The sequence below is a fragment of the Mastomys coucha genome, unplaced genomic scaffold, assembly GCF_008632895.1.
Source record: "Mastomys coucha isolate ucsf_1 unplaced genomic scaffold, UCSF_Mcou_1 pScaffold21, whole genome shotgun sequence".
In the NCBI taxonomy this organism is placed as follows: Eukaryota; Metazoa; Chordata; class Mammalia; order Rodentia; family Muridae; genus Mastomys; species Mastomys coucha.
The window spans coordinates 153,132,139-153,148,012 of NW_022196904.1; the positions used below are offsets into that span (position 1 = coordinate 153,132,139).

The 15,874-nt window shown below is 41.9% G+C and overlaps 1 protein-coding gene across 5 annotated transcripts in view; it reads left to right on the forward strand.

Moving 5' to 3' along the window:
* The window catches only part of Cemip2 (cell migration inducing hyaluronidase 2), an 80,028-nt gene extending 64,929 nt beyond the window's left edge, over positions 1-15,099 (forward strand). For 4 of the 5 annotated variants that reach the window (XM_031389925.1, XM_031389922.1, XM_031389924.1 and 1 more), the window contains 6 exons: positions 127-309; positions 2,662-2,881; positions 5,959-6,057; positions 10,945-11,099; positions 13,811-13,914; positions 14,275-15,097. In XM_031389925.1, coding sequence (XP_031245785.1) covers positions 127-309; positions 2,662-2,881; positions 5,959-6,057; positions 10,945-11,099; positions 13,811-13,914; positions 14,275-14,471 — 958 coding nt within the window. In that variant the 3' untranslated portion in view covers positions 14,472-15,097. Of the gene's footprint in view, positions 1-126; positions 310-2,661; positions 2,882-5,958; positions 6,058-10,944; positions 11,100-13,810; positions 13,915-14,274 lie in introns of all 5 variants that reach the window. The other variant, XM_031389920.1, reaches the window with a different exon arrangement.
* The last annotated feature ends 775 nt before the right edge of the window (positions 15,100-15,874 follow it).

Below are 15,874 nucleotides of genomic sequence, written 5' to 3' on the forward strand. Positions count from 1 at the left end.
GAACTAAATAAGTATATTAGGCTTGGGACTCAAAAGGCAGAGAGAAGTCATTGTGAAAGTTTTGTATGTTACAATGTTTAAAAGATAACAGCTCAAGTGTGGATTTTTTTTCTGTCTCTTTTAAAGGGATGACTGGATCCGGGTTGGCCTCTGTTACCCAGCCAACACGAGCTTTCAGGTTACCGTCGGCTTTCTGCAGCGGCAGAACGGCTCTTTATCCAGAATCGAGGAGTATGAGCCTGCGCAGTCGATGGAGGAGCTCCAGAAGAAGCCGTCTGAGAGAAAATTCTATTTTGACTCTGGCACAGGGTAATTCATGGAAGCAGTGAATGAGAATTAATTCTATTTTTCTTTAAGGATGAAATTGCTGGCTCTCTAGCATAGTTCAGAACCCTGGGATGTTGATGCGTTTAGTGGGGTGCTGGTGTGGACATTTCTGCACATCACTATTAGGGGTTAGGAACAAAGTTCAAATGACCGGTAATTGTAGTTGGCAGTAGGACTCAAGTGAAGGAAGATATTTGCTGTTTACTTATTAAGGCAATTTAGGGGATGAGATTATCACTGTCAAGAGCCATGACTAGGCCCAATTGAAAGTAAGAATAATTTGTTCTTCTACAACTCTGTGATAGTTATTTATATAAGATGTTGATTATATTTCACTGAAAGCCTATTCCCTCCTTCTAACTTAAGGTTATTTCTCCAGCTGACCATGAGTTTTCAGACATCACTGTGTAACCATGGCATATTTGCTTCCAACTTTCTCTAGGCTGCGTGCGTCTTTCCACTTTTTAATTCTTATCCTGCTCTCCTGGGGTCCTGGTGGCTTTGTCTGCTTTTGTCCAGTTACAGTCTCTCAGCCTGTGGGCTATGGTAGGCTTGATCTCCTCTTCTCTCCAGCAAGCAGCATGCTTCTTCTGACTCTATGCTAGGCCAACAGCCCACTCTCTAGGTTCAAAGACACCAAAGAAGATGGGGTTCATTCCTCCAGTAAATTCACAGTCACTGAAGCAAGGTATTTATTAGAGAGCAAAAAGCTTAAGTGCTGTAAGCCCAGCAGGGGTGTAGTTACTGTGCCTTAGTGGGTAACTAAGAGCTTTACCCAGAGTCACCAAGGGCATCCTGGTGCCATGCTAGCAAATTCTTGGGCAATTAGGGGAAGGTAGAAACAGCTGGGTGCGGAGTCTCAGGCGGAGGAAACTCCACAGGTGCATGGAGGCATGAGCTTACAATGGCATGGCATGCGTGGGAAAGACAAAAGGTTCAGAGTGGGAAGAAGTGGGAGCAAGGTTGCTCGGGGGAAGAAAGTTGGGGTTCATTTGTTAATTATCTGGTTAACTTCTGTTGATGAAGCAACTCATTTGCCCTCTGGTACCCTCTTCCCCAGGGGCTAGTGTGGTCATCTTAACAGTCTCCAATTTTCAATCTCTAATTAAATATAAATAGTCTTAACTGGACCTTTATTTTGTTGGTGACAGAATTTCCACATTCTCAGTGGAATTTTCACAAAATTAATGGGACAGCCAAATCTGAAAGGGCATTCCAGTGGCCACAAATTAGTGATTACGCATGTACAAAGATGGGACATTATTTTCTGGTTTGGGTTTTTAAAAAACAAATCCAGTTTCTGAAGACCTATTTCTTTTTAATTCTATTCATTTTAACAATTGAAATTATATATTAAAAGGCTCTGGCCTATTTAGCAGTTTAACTATTTTTTATTCTTTAACTATTTGTGCTAAAATTACTAGATGTTGGGACAGTCACCAAGTTTCTTACCTTTTGGGGCTTGGGAGAAAAAGAGGGTTACCCTTGACCTCCCAGAGATCTACTTGTCCTGCCTCCTGAGTGCTGGGATTAAGGGCTTGTTTTCTTTCTTGTTTGAGAATTTTGTACAGTCTGTTTCTATTGTATTCTTACTTTTTAGTTGTAACTTTTCCTTGTCCATTGACCTCATCTTAGAACATGAACTCTTGGCTTCTGGTAATCAGCCACATTTTATCAAGTCCTTTGAATCTTGCTAGACTTGTTTGGTTTGGAAACACTAGGTTTTCAGATAATGCAGCAGCATGTCTTAGAATGTGGGTTTTCTATTCAGCTCGGTAGGGAGACTATAATTCAGGACCAATGAAACTGTTCCCTTAGCCTGGTTTTGGTCTGATTGAGAAGGATAGACCACAGGCCCATGTGCTCTTGTCAAGCACCATAGGGCTTTGACTGTCTTAGCCTTTGTTAAACAAGCTATAGTCACTGTTTTATTATTCCCGGTTTCACAATGATTTATGAGCAATAACAACAAAGGGAACAGTGGATATTAATGCCCTATAGTCTAAGCTCAGTATAAATATAGTTTTCAAGGAGTTTTTGAGACGAGGTAAATTCCATCCTCTCAGATGATCCCTTGAACTAATTTAAACAAGAAATCAACCCGGTGTCTTTCAGGACAGTTGTATGAGACCATCAGTATACTCGCCAAGGCAGTCAGAATTCGACTTGTTGCGCTAGGGGGATAGAGAGACACTTTATTAGCTTTGCAATTTATTTTTCTTTTAAGGAAAAGTTACTTTATTGGAGAAATATCCCCTTGGCCATGAATCAAGTTGTGAAATGTTATGCTTCTGACAAGAGCTAACATCAATTGGCTTGGTTTCTGTTTTACAGGTTATTGTTTCTGTATCTCAGAGCCCACAGCCACAGAGATGGCCACAGTTACTGTTCATCTCAGGGATGTGAAAGAGTCAAGATTCAGGCAGCAACAGACTCCAAAGATATCAGTAACTGCATGGCCAAAGCATACCCACAGTATTACAAGAAGCCCTCGGCGGTCAAGCGCATGCCAGCCATGCTCACGGGGCTCTGTCAAGGCTGTGGCACCCACCAGGTAAGCAGAGAAGAGGAAGGGGCCTTTGGGAAGGTCAGCAATTCTTGTCTTGGCCAGCTGGAGCACTTGAAACTTTGAAACATCTATCGTGGAACTTTGTAGGTACATGCTTGAAACCTCTTGAATTTGGGTTTGTTACAGGATGAGTTGCTCATAAGAAACAGAATGTCCCCATTTGTAGCAAAAGTATCCTTTCTCTTGATTAATTTACCTTGATTATGAGTTGACTGTAGGTTATTGTGCTGATGACAATGATTTATTTAGAATTCTGTTCCAATAATACTATTGGGTTTATAGTATAAAAGTATTTAATGGTTTTGGAGCTATATGTCTCAGCAAGTGAAGGATGGCCTTGAACGTACTATACAGCTTAGGATAACTTGAACTCCTGATCTTTCTGCCTCTACCTCTTGAGTACTGAGATTATAGGCATATTCCTCCATGCCCCATAATCCTTTTGTTTTATTAATCATGTGAAATTCCAGCTTATGTCAAAACTTGTTTCCTTTTTAAGGCATAAGGTCACTTTTTTGAAGCCTATGCTATTATATTTTCTTGTAACTGAAAATGCAGACTGACTTTGGTTAGAAGTAAAAATGCTTCTCTTGATAGGCTCTTGCTTAGAATATTCCAGTTAGCTTGGAAAAAAAAAGGGGGGCAGTTGAAGCAAATTGCTAGAATTGCACACAGATGGGGTCCCAAGGAAAGTCAGACCAATTCCAAGGGAAAATGAAATGGAGAACTAATAACTACCTGACACTCTTAATATAGCAACAAGTAGAGGTGAAGGAAGTCATGGTTGTGACGCTGTGCTTCTGGGCCAGCTTCCCCTGGGAACCTGTCTGTCACTGGGAATTCCTGCTCTGCTGCAGTGCTATTGAGTTAGTGCTCCAGCTCAAACCCAGCGACTCCCGCAGCCTGGAGGATACTGATGCTGTGCGCACTGAGCACACACATACACACACACACACACACACACACACACACCACCCCTCATCAAAAAGAGAGCTGGGAATCTCAGTGGTAAAGTATGCATTGTGGAAGAGTTTATGTTTAGCATATGCAAGGCTCTACATTCTGGCTAAAGCATGACCAAGAAATAAAAATTTATATGAGCCAGATAAGACCCATATCTACACACATATACCCACATGCAAGCATTCTTCATGCACACAGGGTTTGGCATTTGTTGGCCAGCTTCCAGGAGAGCAAAGATCATTAACAACTATGAGAAAGTGAGGTGGTGACAGTAAATTGCCATTAAAAAACTGCTGGGTGTCAATCTTAAAGCCAACCTGGGCTACAGAGACCCATGTAGTATTTTACCTTTAGATAATATCGAGAGGCATTGAATCCTGTAGCTCAGTGTTCAAATAAACTTGATAACTTCAAAATGACTTGATCATCACTGGTGCTCTGGGCCCTTCCCCCAACCCCCCAAAATGGCTTCCTTTAGTCTTAGTTGCTATTTCATAGGAACATAGAAGAATTAATTTTGAGAATATTGATGCCAGATGTGGTGATATTTGCCTATAACTGCAAATACTTGAAGCTGGGGATAGGATAGAAGATTTCAAGTTGAGGCCAGCCTGGCCCACAGTAGAGACAACTCATAAAGAAAATGGGAAGACAGAAACATCAGTGCAGGCTGGCCGTGCAGCTGTAGTGCATTTGAAGTGTTTGGGAGCATCGTGTTTACTTGGGAATTTGAGAAAAGTGTTTGTATCTCAGAGCCAAACACATGTGTGTTAGAAGTAATTAGAAAAATTCACAGAACTCTGCCCCGAACTAAGACTCAAAAGAAATATTCAACTTCCAAATGTCACTTGCTGAAACTGTTAATGGTGACTTATAAGGGCCATATGCAGTTCCTCTGCCTGGGAATGAGTCAAATTGGTCTGAGAGGTGAACCTTAAGGACCAGGAGTGAGTTGGAGGAGTGAAAGGGAAAGGGCATGGTGGGAGAGACAGTGTCAGAGGAATCAGGGAGGCAGAAAAGAATGGGAGGTGCTGCTGGGAAGTGGAGGACCTCCCTGACTATTGGAGGTGATGGAATAGAGGGAAATGGGAGCCTGCTTGTAATGATTGGCTGTTTGAGAGAGGCTGAGACCTGGCCCTGTTCAGGATACTACAAGTTAGTTAACAGTATAGCCCTCCTTATGTAGAGACTTTCCTTGGTCCTAGATCAATGAATCTCATTTCAGATAACTGGTCTGACAAAGATCTCTTAAAAAGATGTTCTCTAAGGCTGGAGAGATGGATCAGCGGTTAAGAGCACTGATTGCTCTTCCAGAGGTCCTGAGTTCAATTACCAGCAACCACATGGTGGCTCATGACCATCTATAGTGGGATCCAATGCCCTCCCTCTCCTGGTGTGTCTGAAGACAGCTACAGTGTACTCATTTAAATAAAATAAATAAATATTTTTAAAAAATTAAATTAACTTTAAAAAAAAAAAGATGTGCTCTAGGACTGGCTCGGCTGTTAAGAGCACTTGCTGTTCTTGCAAAAGATAGAGGAATTTGGTTCCTAGTACTGATATAGGGTAGCTTTGTTCACAACAATCTATAGCACCTCCTCTAGGGGATTTGATGCTTTCACTAAGCCTCCATGGATACCTGTCCATTTGAACATACATATACCTACACATACATGCATACATAGTCAGGGAAAGACAGACATAAAGAAATACATAAAAATTAAAAATAAAAATTTTAAAAGATGTATACTTGATTTTTCCATGGAATATTTACAACAATTTATACTTAGCACATATTACTGAGTTAATTTTATTGACTTGATTGTGTGTGGGAGTGCATTCTAACCATGTGATGAACTACTGAACTAGACATATCCCCCTATCCCCATTGATTTCATTAACAAGATTATACTTGTTTAAAATTGTGATTTTTCTAAAACCCAAGAAGGATATACTTCCTATATTACATGAATGATAGAATTCCAGGTCATGAAGTAGATATAAAAAGTTCTTATAAAGGAATGGTTACTTGGTATGTTTTGAGGGACCCATAGGCATGAATATTGTTGCCTTTAAAGATGCAATGTGTTCTTGTCTAGATGGTGTTTACCAGTGACCCTCACAAAAGCTACCTCCCTGTACGATTCCAGTCACCTGGGAAAGCAGAAATTCAGCGCGGAGATCCATCCATTATTTCCGTAAGTACAGTCTGGTGTGGCCTCAGTCTTTTGGGGGCTGCTGTAAGAGAAATTGCCACAGTTTAGAAGAGACAGAAACCCACTGCTCACAGTTTTAGAGCTGGGAAGCCCTAGATCAAGGCAGTCTTAGAAGTAATGTCTAGGGAGGGCCGGTTTGCTGGTTCTTAGATGGCATGTCTTCGATGTCCCAGCCTCTCTTGGTTGTAGCTTAGAAGACTTCCCCCTTCATTCCGCAAAGGCTCAGTTCCCTCCTAATGCCATCACATTCATAAGGACTTCCCCTTCACTCCCCAAAGGCTCAGTTCCCGCCTAATACCATCACATTGGGCACCAGAGTCTCAAAATAGGAATTTGTAGGAGCACAAACATGGAATCACAGCATTGCTTCTTGGCCTTTTGGCCAAGTACAGACCACAAGTACAGAATTGCTCTGGCTTCTGGCTTTGATCTTTAATCCTAGTGACGTACATTATTTCTGGGACGAGTCACAGGTTTGTCATCCCCTTTGATTTACTGGTGGCAGAGGTGAAACTGAGATAGAAATGCCACTTTAATGGTTTTGTTTAAAGTTTTTTTTTTTCAGGTGAATTGTTTATTGATTACTCTTAAGCTGATATTAAAATTCGGTTTCCATTACTTTCCATTCACCACTGAAGAGGGAAAGGTGCCTTTCATTAGGGAATAATTCTCATGTTCATTAGATATGGAGAAACCCATGGTTAATTTTGTTTTGGAAATTAAAATAAACTTTCTGGTTATTTTAAAATATGGGAAATGATGTCTTCTAAATTCCTTTGGCCTTTGAAGGTCTCTTTTAGGAACATAATTATTAAAAAAAAAAAAAAAAGGCAAACAGAGTACCTACCATCTTTCCTGAGAGTGTCAGTGGAGGTGTAGATGCGAGTCACAGGGTCAGCTCTGGAATTTTGGCTTAAAGCCCAGTCAGTGATTAGGAACTCAGGTAGGCTCTGCCAAAGTCAGGGTGGTCTGGGGAGGCCTCTGTGTAAGGAGTTCTTTGCTGACCAGTGTCTGTCCATACTTCCTGTGGTCTCTACAGGAGCTCAGTTTTTAAAGCAATGAATAAGATAGTCACAAATCCAAGTATATGTGGACAGAGTTAGGTTTTACACCTGTCCATTTTCTTAAGGCAATAAGATATATGTAACATGAACTTTCCCATCTTACCCAGTCTTATGCCCAGGGATATGAAGTACATTTATAATGGGTTGCTGCCAGCCACCACTTAGCTCTGATTCCCACAGTCCTGATTTACCCAGCCCCTGTTGGCACATCTGTCTCCAGAACTTTCACATCGTGACCCACTTCTGAGGCCTTGGCATGGTGTTAGTCTCTTCTGAAAGCTTCTTTCTCCCTCTGTTAATTGATATGTGTGTGTGCAGGGGAGATGGGGTTCCTTTTACAAGTGCAGTTTGAATTGCTGAGTATCTAGATTTTCTTGACTTACATGAAATATAAATATTCTGATATTTATAAATAGTGGATCATGTGTGTTTTTTCACATCTAAGATTCACCTTGGTAGACAAGATCAGTGGGTAGACAAGATGGCTCAGTAGCTGAAGGCAATTGCCCACCTGCTCAGCTACTTGAGTTCAGTCCCTGGGATTCACATAGTGGAAGAGGAAACTGCCTCTTATAAGTTGTTCTCTGACCTACACATGCACCCTCCTTACATATACATGTACACACCCCAGATAAAATGTAATTAAAAGAGAAAAGACTACCTCAGGAATTTGCAGAGCTATTTCCTGAGTTACAGCAATTTAAACATAGCTAAACAAATCATTTTGTATTCTCATGAGCTAAGTCATGGGTTAGAAATAGTTCAGGAAGGACAGGCAGAGTGAGGAGATCCTGTGGAACTCTTGTTAGCTGTCAGTGTGGTGAGATTTACTCTTTTTTTTTTTTTTTTAAGATTTATTTATTATTATACACACACAGTACACAGTAGCTGTCTTCAGACTTGCCAGAAGAGGGAGTCAGATCTCATTCCAGATTGTTGTGAGCCACCATGTGGTTGCTGGGATTTGAACTCAGGACCTTTGGAAGAGCAGTCAGTACTCTTACCCGCTGAGCCATCTCACCATCCCGAGATTTACTCTTAATAGACAGAAGCAGGGTGTGGCTAGTATGTGGTCACTTTTGTTTCATCTTTTCTCCTTTTGCTGGGAAGTTAATATTTGGTAATTCTGGCTTTCCTCTTTTTTTATTCTTGAGTCAAGATTTTTATAAGTAGCCCAGGCTGGCCTGGACCCTTCTGCCTCAGAGTCTGGAGTACTGAGGTCACAGACACGTGCCTTCATGCCCCAATTAGCATTTCTCTTCTTGACAAAATCGAAGATCATCATTTAGGGAAAAGTTTTCTAAAATGGTGTAGTGATCCTGTCAGCAGAATGGAGGGGAAGGTCAACACCGGAGGCCTCGTGGGCTTTCTGTCAGCAAAGCTGGATCCTTGGCTGCCACAGATAAGAGTCTCAGGACAGGAGGCCATCTTTAGTTGACTTTAAATAGCATTTCCTGGTTACTTTTCTGTTGCCGTAAAGAGATACCGTGGCCAAAACAACTTACAGGAGAGTTTATTAGGGCTCAGCCCATAGTTTCAGAGGGTAAGTCCTTGACCATCTCGGCAGGGAACATGACCAGAGGCAGGTGGTAGCTGAGAGCACACATCTTGAGACAACAATCAAAAGGAAGAGCTAACTGGTAATGCCACAGGCTTTTAAAGCCTCCCCCATGTGACACACCTCCTCCAACAAGGCTGTATCTCCTAATCCCTACCAAAGACTTCTGCCAACTGGGGACCAAGCTTTCAAATACATGAGGCTATGGAGGCCACTGTCATCCCAACTGCCATGTAGAGATAGGGAGGGGAGAATCTATGTCTTAGATGTAAGAGTGAGCATAGGAAAGACAGCAAGAGAGGGAGAGTGTGTGCTGGAGGGCAGAGGGAGCCGACTGTAAAGGAGAGTGCACAGCCCAAAACAGAGACTTGTGTTTCAGCACCTACAATGGGACGTTTTTTTTGTTTTTTGTTTTTTTTTTTTTTCAGTTCTGTGGCTTTCTAACTTATGACTTTCTTAAAACAATCATTTGTGACAGTGCTCAAAGATTAAGTACAAAATTGGAAGGAAGCATACAAGTTAGTATTCTGTTTGCAAATAAGCCTGTAAGGTGGTTGGTTTTGTGAGATAGGTTTTGGGGATTTAGGGTCAGTAGGGTGCTCGCATGATAAACAGGGTCATATATACTCTGACCACAAGTACTTGCGGCTTGTTTCCTTTAACTTCTTTAAGATATCTTTAAGGAAGACAAGTGCCATCTTAGTGGGCAAATTTGATTTATCAGTTGTCTTTCAGTGTCTTGACTCTCAGCCAGGTTCCAATGTGAGGGTGTCTTCCTCTTTCTGTGTTTCCTCTGCTCCCTGCCATCCTCTTTTTTTTTTTTCTCCAGTAGCTCATAGCTTGAGCTTCAATAAAAGTCCCACTTTGCCATTTTGATGTCAGAAAAGACATTTGCATTTGTAGGAGAAAGAATGCATTCAGTGGATTTGGTATTCTAGACCAGATGCTGACAAGGCCTTCCACAGGTTTTGTGTGATGGGTGCAGGCACCAGAGCTCTGACTTCTAGACTGCAGTGATACCATACGCGTTCATGCTGAGATCTGGACCCTTCAGAGTCACCCTCACAGCTGAGGAAGCTGCCCTCTCTTGTTTAGAGAATGTTATCTGGCCAGCAAAGACTCCCCTCCCCCTCCCCAAGGAGAGGCTAGCAGAGCCTCTTAACCCTTTTCCATCCGTAGCCTCCTCTCTGCAAAGGAATTTTTATTAAAATGTGGAGTATAAATATATAAAATACCCACACAAATAAAACACTTGCTCCTGACAAACCGAAAAGAAATCTATTTCAAGAGAATTCTTTTGTCTGCATATAGTTTTACTAAGTATTATCAAGGATTAAAGTGAATTTGAACAGTGAGATGGATTTCTTTGTCCATAATCACTAAAAAAATTAAATTTTGGCTCCAACTCTGATGCTTTAAGATACAGAGCATCTTTTGTGTTTTTTGGAGTTTATACATATTTTGACATTATAATCACCAATACTGAGAATTCTATCTGTCATAAATACATAGTACAAAATGGCAAAAGGATTTTTAGGGTTATTTTAGAAAATATTGGCAATTCTATTCTAATTCCAGGCCAAATTTTACTGGGTGATTTTTTTTTTTTTAATGAAACACAAGTCAGCATCTTAAACAAAATTTTAAAAATCAAACATTCTAACACAAATACGTTCAAAAGACAGGCTAAATTGGTACTTTAGACACACAAGAAGATGGTAGGAAAATAGGAAGGGTTGTGTTTTCCATAGTTCAGCCATTATTTTTCTACCTGAGCAGAAAACATTGTGCATTTAACACACTGCAGGCAGGAGTGTGCAGTATCCTTGACTCATCTGGGTGTCTGAAGCAGCATTTGCTGGACTGTGGGTGGTAACATGCCCAGTGTAAAGTGCCTGTGCTGTGTGCTCAGAGCCAATGCTCTGGGAAAGTCACATGACGCAACGTGGCTGAGCGCAGCCAGAAATACCCTGGATGTGTTATGTGGTTTATTTTTTATATGGATGTTTTGGTTTTATGCACTCAGAACCTTTCAATCACGGGACTCTACATGGGGTTATGGCCTACAGTTGAAGAAACAGAAATCTAGAGGAATTCAGGAACCATTTTAGACATTTCAGGGAGTCAGTGTAAACCAAACTCAATAGAATTTGAATCCTGGGTTTAGAAGGAGCTCAAGAAAATCCAACCCTCCTGGGGATGTTTCTGAGATGGAGATGACACTGTATGGCCTTTTTGTATTCTCAGGTCAATGGGAATGACTTTACCTTCCGGAGTGCGGGCGCCCTGCTCCTCATTGTGGATGCCTGCAGTGTCCCCTTCCGATTGAAGGAAAAACGGATGTTCCTTTCTGCAGATGTCAGTCACATGGAAGAATATTTAAAGGCTAGCATCCCTCCAAGGTAGGTCAGGCTTGCCCTGCACCAGAGAAAAGCTACCTTAAGAAGTGACTCCTCACTACCATGGCACATGCTTACTTCTGAGCTCTGCTTACTCCATGAGCATCCCAGACTCCCTGAGCTATCCCTTCCCACCTCCATTGGCAGATCCTGGATGCTAGCTAGATTTTGGGGCTGATAAGAAGGCTCCTGGGAAGAGAAAAATCTTATTGATCAGCACTTACCAATGCTGCTTTAAGAACTATTTCCAACCCAACTGGCTCAGAAGGCTTATAATTTTGAAATGATTTCCTGGTAGTTTTCTTCATTGGTCCCAATGATGGACTCTCACACAGCCTTGTACAGTGATTGGTGTTCAGGAAGTCATTACTCAGGTCCTCTGGAAAAGAGTAACCTAATTTTTAAGTGGTTGCGTGTCCCAGCTCTCTTTTAAGAGCAGAAGTATGGTTTGAGTTCCCCCGGCAATATCCAAATGCAGATGCCCATGTTCCTTTTTAAATATTTGCATATAATCTTCACCGTCTTTCCATCCACTGTAAATCATCTCTTTATATAATGACAAGATCCACATAAATGCCATTTAAATGCTTATTATATTATGTAGTTTAAGGACCAGCAATAAGGGAAGAAGTCTGTTTATACTCAGAACATGTGCAGACTCCCCCCCCTTTTATTATGTTTACTCTGTCTATGATGGAATGTGGGCCCATGCATGCCAAGGTGCATCAGAGAATCAGAGATCAGAGGATATCTTGCAGGATTGTTTTTCTCTTTCCACCATTTGGGTTCTGGGACTTGAACTCAGGCTGTCGGGGGTTGCACAGCAAGCACCTCTGCCCACTGCACTGTTCGGGTGGTGCTTTTTTCCACATAGTTCTGATGATTGGCACGTTGAATTTATGTGTGCAGACCTTATGGCTAAGAGGACCAGATATAGGTCTGTCTCATGGTTCAGAATAATTCTAGAGGATTCCTTTCTGAGGTGTCTGTGCCCTTTAATGATTTTTCTCAATGCTTAAAAACCTATATACTCACTTTTCCTCAAATAACCCAGGAGGTAAATTTTACCATAAATATTAGAAAACACAATTTTGCAAGGTACCTTGTACACCGAAGATTTAAAAGCCTCTACCCAAGGAGAGGCTTTTTTGAGTAAGCTCTTACCCATCTGGCTGCTGGCTATATTATTACTCTTTCATCTTCAGGAGCTTATGTGTTGGACCCTAGGATTGCTGTGTATGTATTCTGCATTGTAACACAGCGTTGAGAAGTTATAGGGCAGGGACCAGGGGTAGTGGAACATGTTTATAATCACAGCAGAGACAGGAGGATCACTATAAGGTCTACCTAACAAGTTCTAGCCAGCCAGCCTTCAGAATGAGACCTCCTCTCAAAAACAAAGAAATGGAAGTTACGTTATAGCGCAACTGATGGTGACTTTTTGAGAACTTGTTGATCTGCATGTGTGCATGCGTACGTGTCTGTTAAGGTCTTTTCCAGATAAGCAGATAATCCCATCCTATGAAGAAGTTGAGATCTGCCGGAAGGCCTGCTGTGGCCAGTCCTCTGTAGTCCAGTCCCCACTGCTTTAGGGAGACTGCATGCACAACCCCACAGCTTAGCTCCAGTCTTCAGCACTTGTCAAATCCCACATGAAGATCTACATTGGTAAAGGAATCACAGCCAGAGTTCAAAGGAGGGATTCTTTTTCTGAATAGAAATTAATAGTATAAGATATCCCTAACTAAATTAAATTATGAAGGTCGCACATTTTCTGTAAGTGAGAGTAAACAGCTTGCTTTCCCGTTGTACTTGGCAGCTGATACTTCAGTCCACTTCCAAGAGGGCTGAGTTCTTTTTAAAGAAATTATACCAATACAATTGGTATTGGCTTGTTGGTCAGATACTAAAATAAACCTTGAAGCCATAGCATTTCTACCAGCAAGGAAAGCAGGAATCCACAAACAGCTCCTAAGTATTGTGTTGATTTACTCTACATTGAAGATGACAATTTTTTAAAAAAAATTTACTATTTTTCATATGTATGTGTGTGCCTGGTGCCTTCAGAGACTAGAAGAGGGCATCAGATACATAAGAACTGGAGTTGCAAGTGGTTGTGAGGTGCCATGTAGGTGCTGGGTATCAAACCCTGGTCCTCTGGTAGAACAGCAACTGCTCTCAACTGCTGAGCCATCTCAGCAGCCCTAAAGGTGACAATTAAAACAAAGAAACAAATAAAAACAAGTTTTGAACTATGAGGAGCAGTGTACATTTGTTTTTATTTATTTGTTGCTGTTATCGTAGCACTGGGGAGTCTAGGGCCTTGCTATGCTAGACCAACACTGGCAACCCTGCTTTTATCTTTACATTTTAAGTTCGTGTTCACCTATTCATCATATAGGTATTGACACAGAGTGGTAGAGCATCCAAGAGAAACCGATCACTCTCCGCTAGTAGACTAATCCTGGAAGGCTGGCTTTTAAAGAGACTCTCCCGGGTTCCCTTGTGTTACCACCCTTCCAAGAAGAACATGAGAAGTTCCCTTTGCAGCAGGGACTTGGGACTTGTGTCAGGGTGAAAGGCAGCTGGCCTGTTTTCCTTTCTAAATGTGCTTTCATCTGGTATGCCTCTGCTGTCCTTAGTCCAGAAAGATTCGCAGTAAATCCATGCTCAGTGACCGGCATCACTGCTGATTGTCTAACTTGGACCCACAGGTCAATCGTTCTGTTGAGCACAAGAGGAGACGTAAAGCAGATGAATATCTCAGATTCATTAGTCCTTCTGGGACTGGCCAAACCAGCACATCTTTACAGCAAAGGTTTGTATTGCCAGTGTCCTGTGACGTTCTCATGATGCTGTAGTGAATGTATTTTTATGGTGATGTTTGTATGCTAGACTGAGCTCTGCCTGGGGTGAGCGTCGTTGAAATAGTTTCTTGATAAAGGACTGTGTCAGAGGAAATGTGTTGGGATACAGCTTGTCACTTGGGAGGCAAGGGTTCATTGCTGATGTACGGAAGTGCAGGTGTTTTATCTATATTTATAAGGATATATATATGCACACATATAAATATAAAAAACTGTCTCTGTTTTGTTCAACCCTGACTCACTTCCTTCTTTATCTTGTTGGACATGGTAGCTATACACTTTAACTTTTTTCTCTCTCTCTCTTTTTATAGGTAGTATCGTATTTTTGGGATTCAACGGAAACTTCACACCATCATGGACTAAGCTGTTCACCAGTCCTGATGAGCAGGCCCTCGGGGTGCTGGAGCAGTATCTCCCTTTGCAGATGGAGGAATATGGGTGCTCCCGGACCAGCAGTGTCCACAGAAGAGACCTTGACCTGCTACAGCAGGCTTTGAAAGGGCTTTAGAGACTTGACTATAATTTAAGTGCTGGGAAAGGAAAAAAAATGTGAACTAACTTATTTAATTTATGGCATTTTGAGACAACACTGTTAACCCGATGGAACCATTTTCCTGTTTGATACAAAAGGGAGAGAAACCTTGAAGCCCTTGCCTGAGTGCCAGCTTGTGCACCGTGGCATTGTGCGGGTGGTAGAGAACCCCTTTGTCTTCCTGAGGCTGCTGAGTTGGGAGAGCAGTTCTCTTGGCCCTTGCTTTGAGAAGCGCATCAGGGGTGCTCTGCCTTTTGTCTAGTAGGGTGCAGGGAGTCCACGGGCTCCTTAAACTTGCTCCTTAGAGGACTGGCTACTGTAGCATTTCAGATACTTGAAGTCTAATGCTCAGTCCTGTGCCAACTCCAGTGGCTGCCCTGTTCAGTGATGTCTGGGCCTCTTTTCTGTACAGCCCACCAGGGTTTTATGTGATGTCAGATCCGGTTTTAAGTGACAACTCAGGCCCAGCACATGTTCTTCTTGCCTGGTCATGTGCGCTTTTTATTCACTTGTATAGTGATTACTTTTGAGGGTTTACCTTTCAAAGAGGGAACCTTATTGGGACAAAAGGGCTTTTGAAATCTTTTAGATCTGTGATCATTGAAGAAAAAAAAAAGAAAGAAAGAAACAACACAAACCTATTACTTGCATCCAGGTCTGAAGATGGTGGGACTTTATCTGCAGCTTTAATCCTGTCTTGACCTTTAAAATGCAGAGTGGAACTGAATTACTTTTCTTTAAAAGAAGCAAGCCACTTCCTAAACTGTAAACTCTTGTCTTTTGGACTTGCAAAACAAAGCCAGGCGTGGTGATGGTGGTGGTGGTGGTGCACGCCTTCAATCACAACACTCCAGGAGCAGGTGGATCTCTGTGAGTTTGAGGCTAGCCCAGTCTACATAGTAAGTTCCAGGACAGCCAGGGCTATGTAGAGAAACCCTGTCTCAAAACAAACAAGACAAAACAAAACAAAACAAAACAAAATCACCCTGCCAACAAAAATTAACTTGCAAAAGAAAACCTATCCTTGGTTTTGGTCTTGTACCTGTGTTTTGCTGTTTTGTTGTATAGATTTTTTTAAAAGCAGCTCTGCTCATTTTTTTCCTACCAGAAAATCCCAGAGGGCTTCCTGCTTGCTACTCCATAAATATTGTATCCAAGGAAAAGAAAGAGATACCCTTCTAGGCTAGAATCATAGAGGCAACGGACATGAACCTCTTTGCAGCCTTTAAAAGAGGGAGTCTCTTTGAGTGAATGTAGCTTTTAAAGACAAGAAGAGAGGACTCTGGGTCTCTGCTTCTACTGGGTTTTTCTTCAGCTGGTGGGGACACGTGGCAAAGGAAGCTGGCTCTACAGCCAAGAGGGAAGATGCATCTGAATGC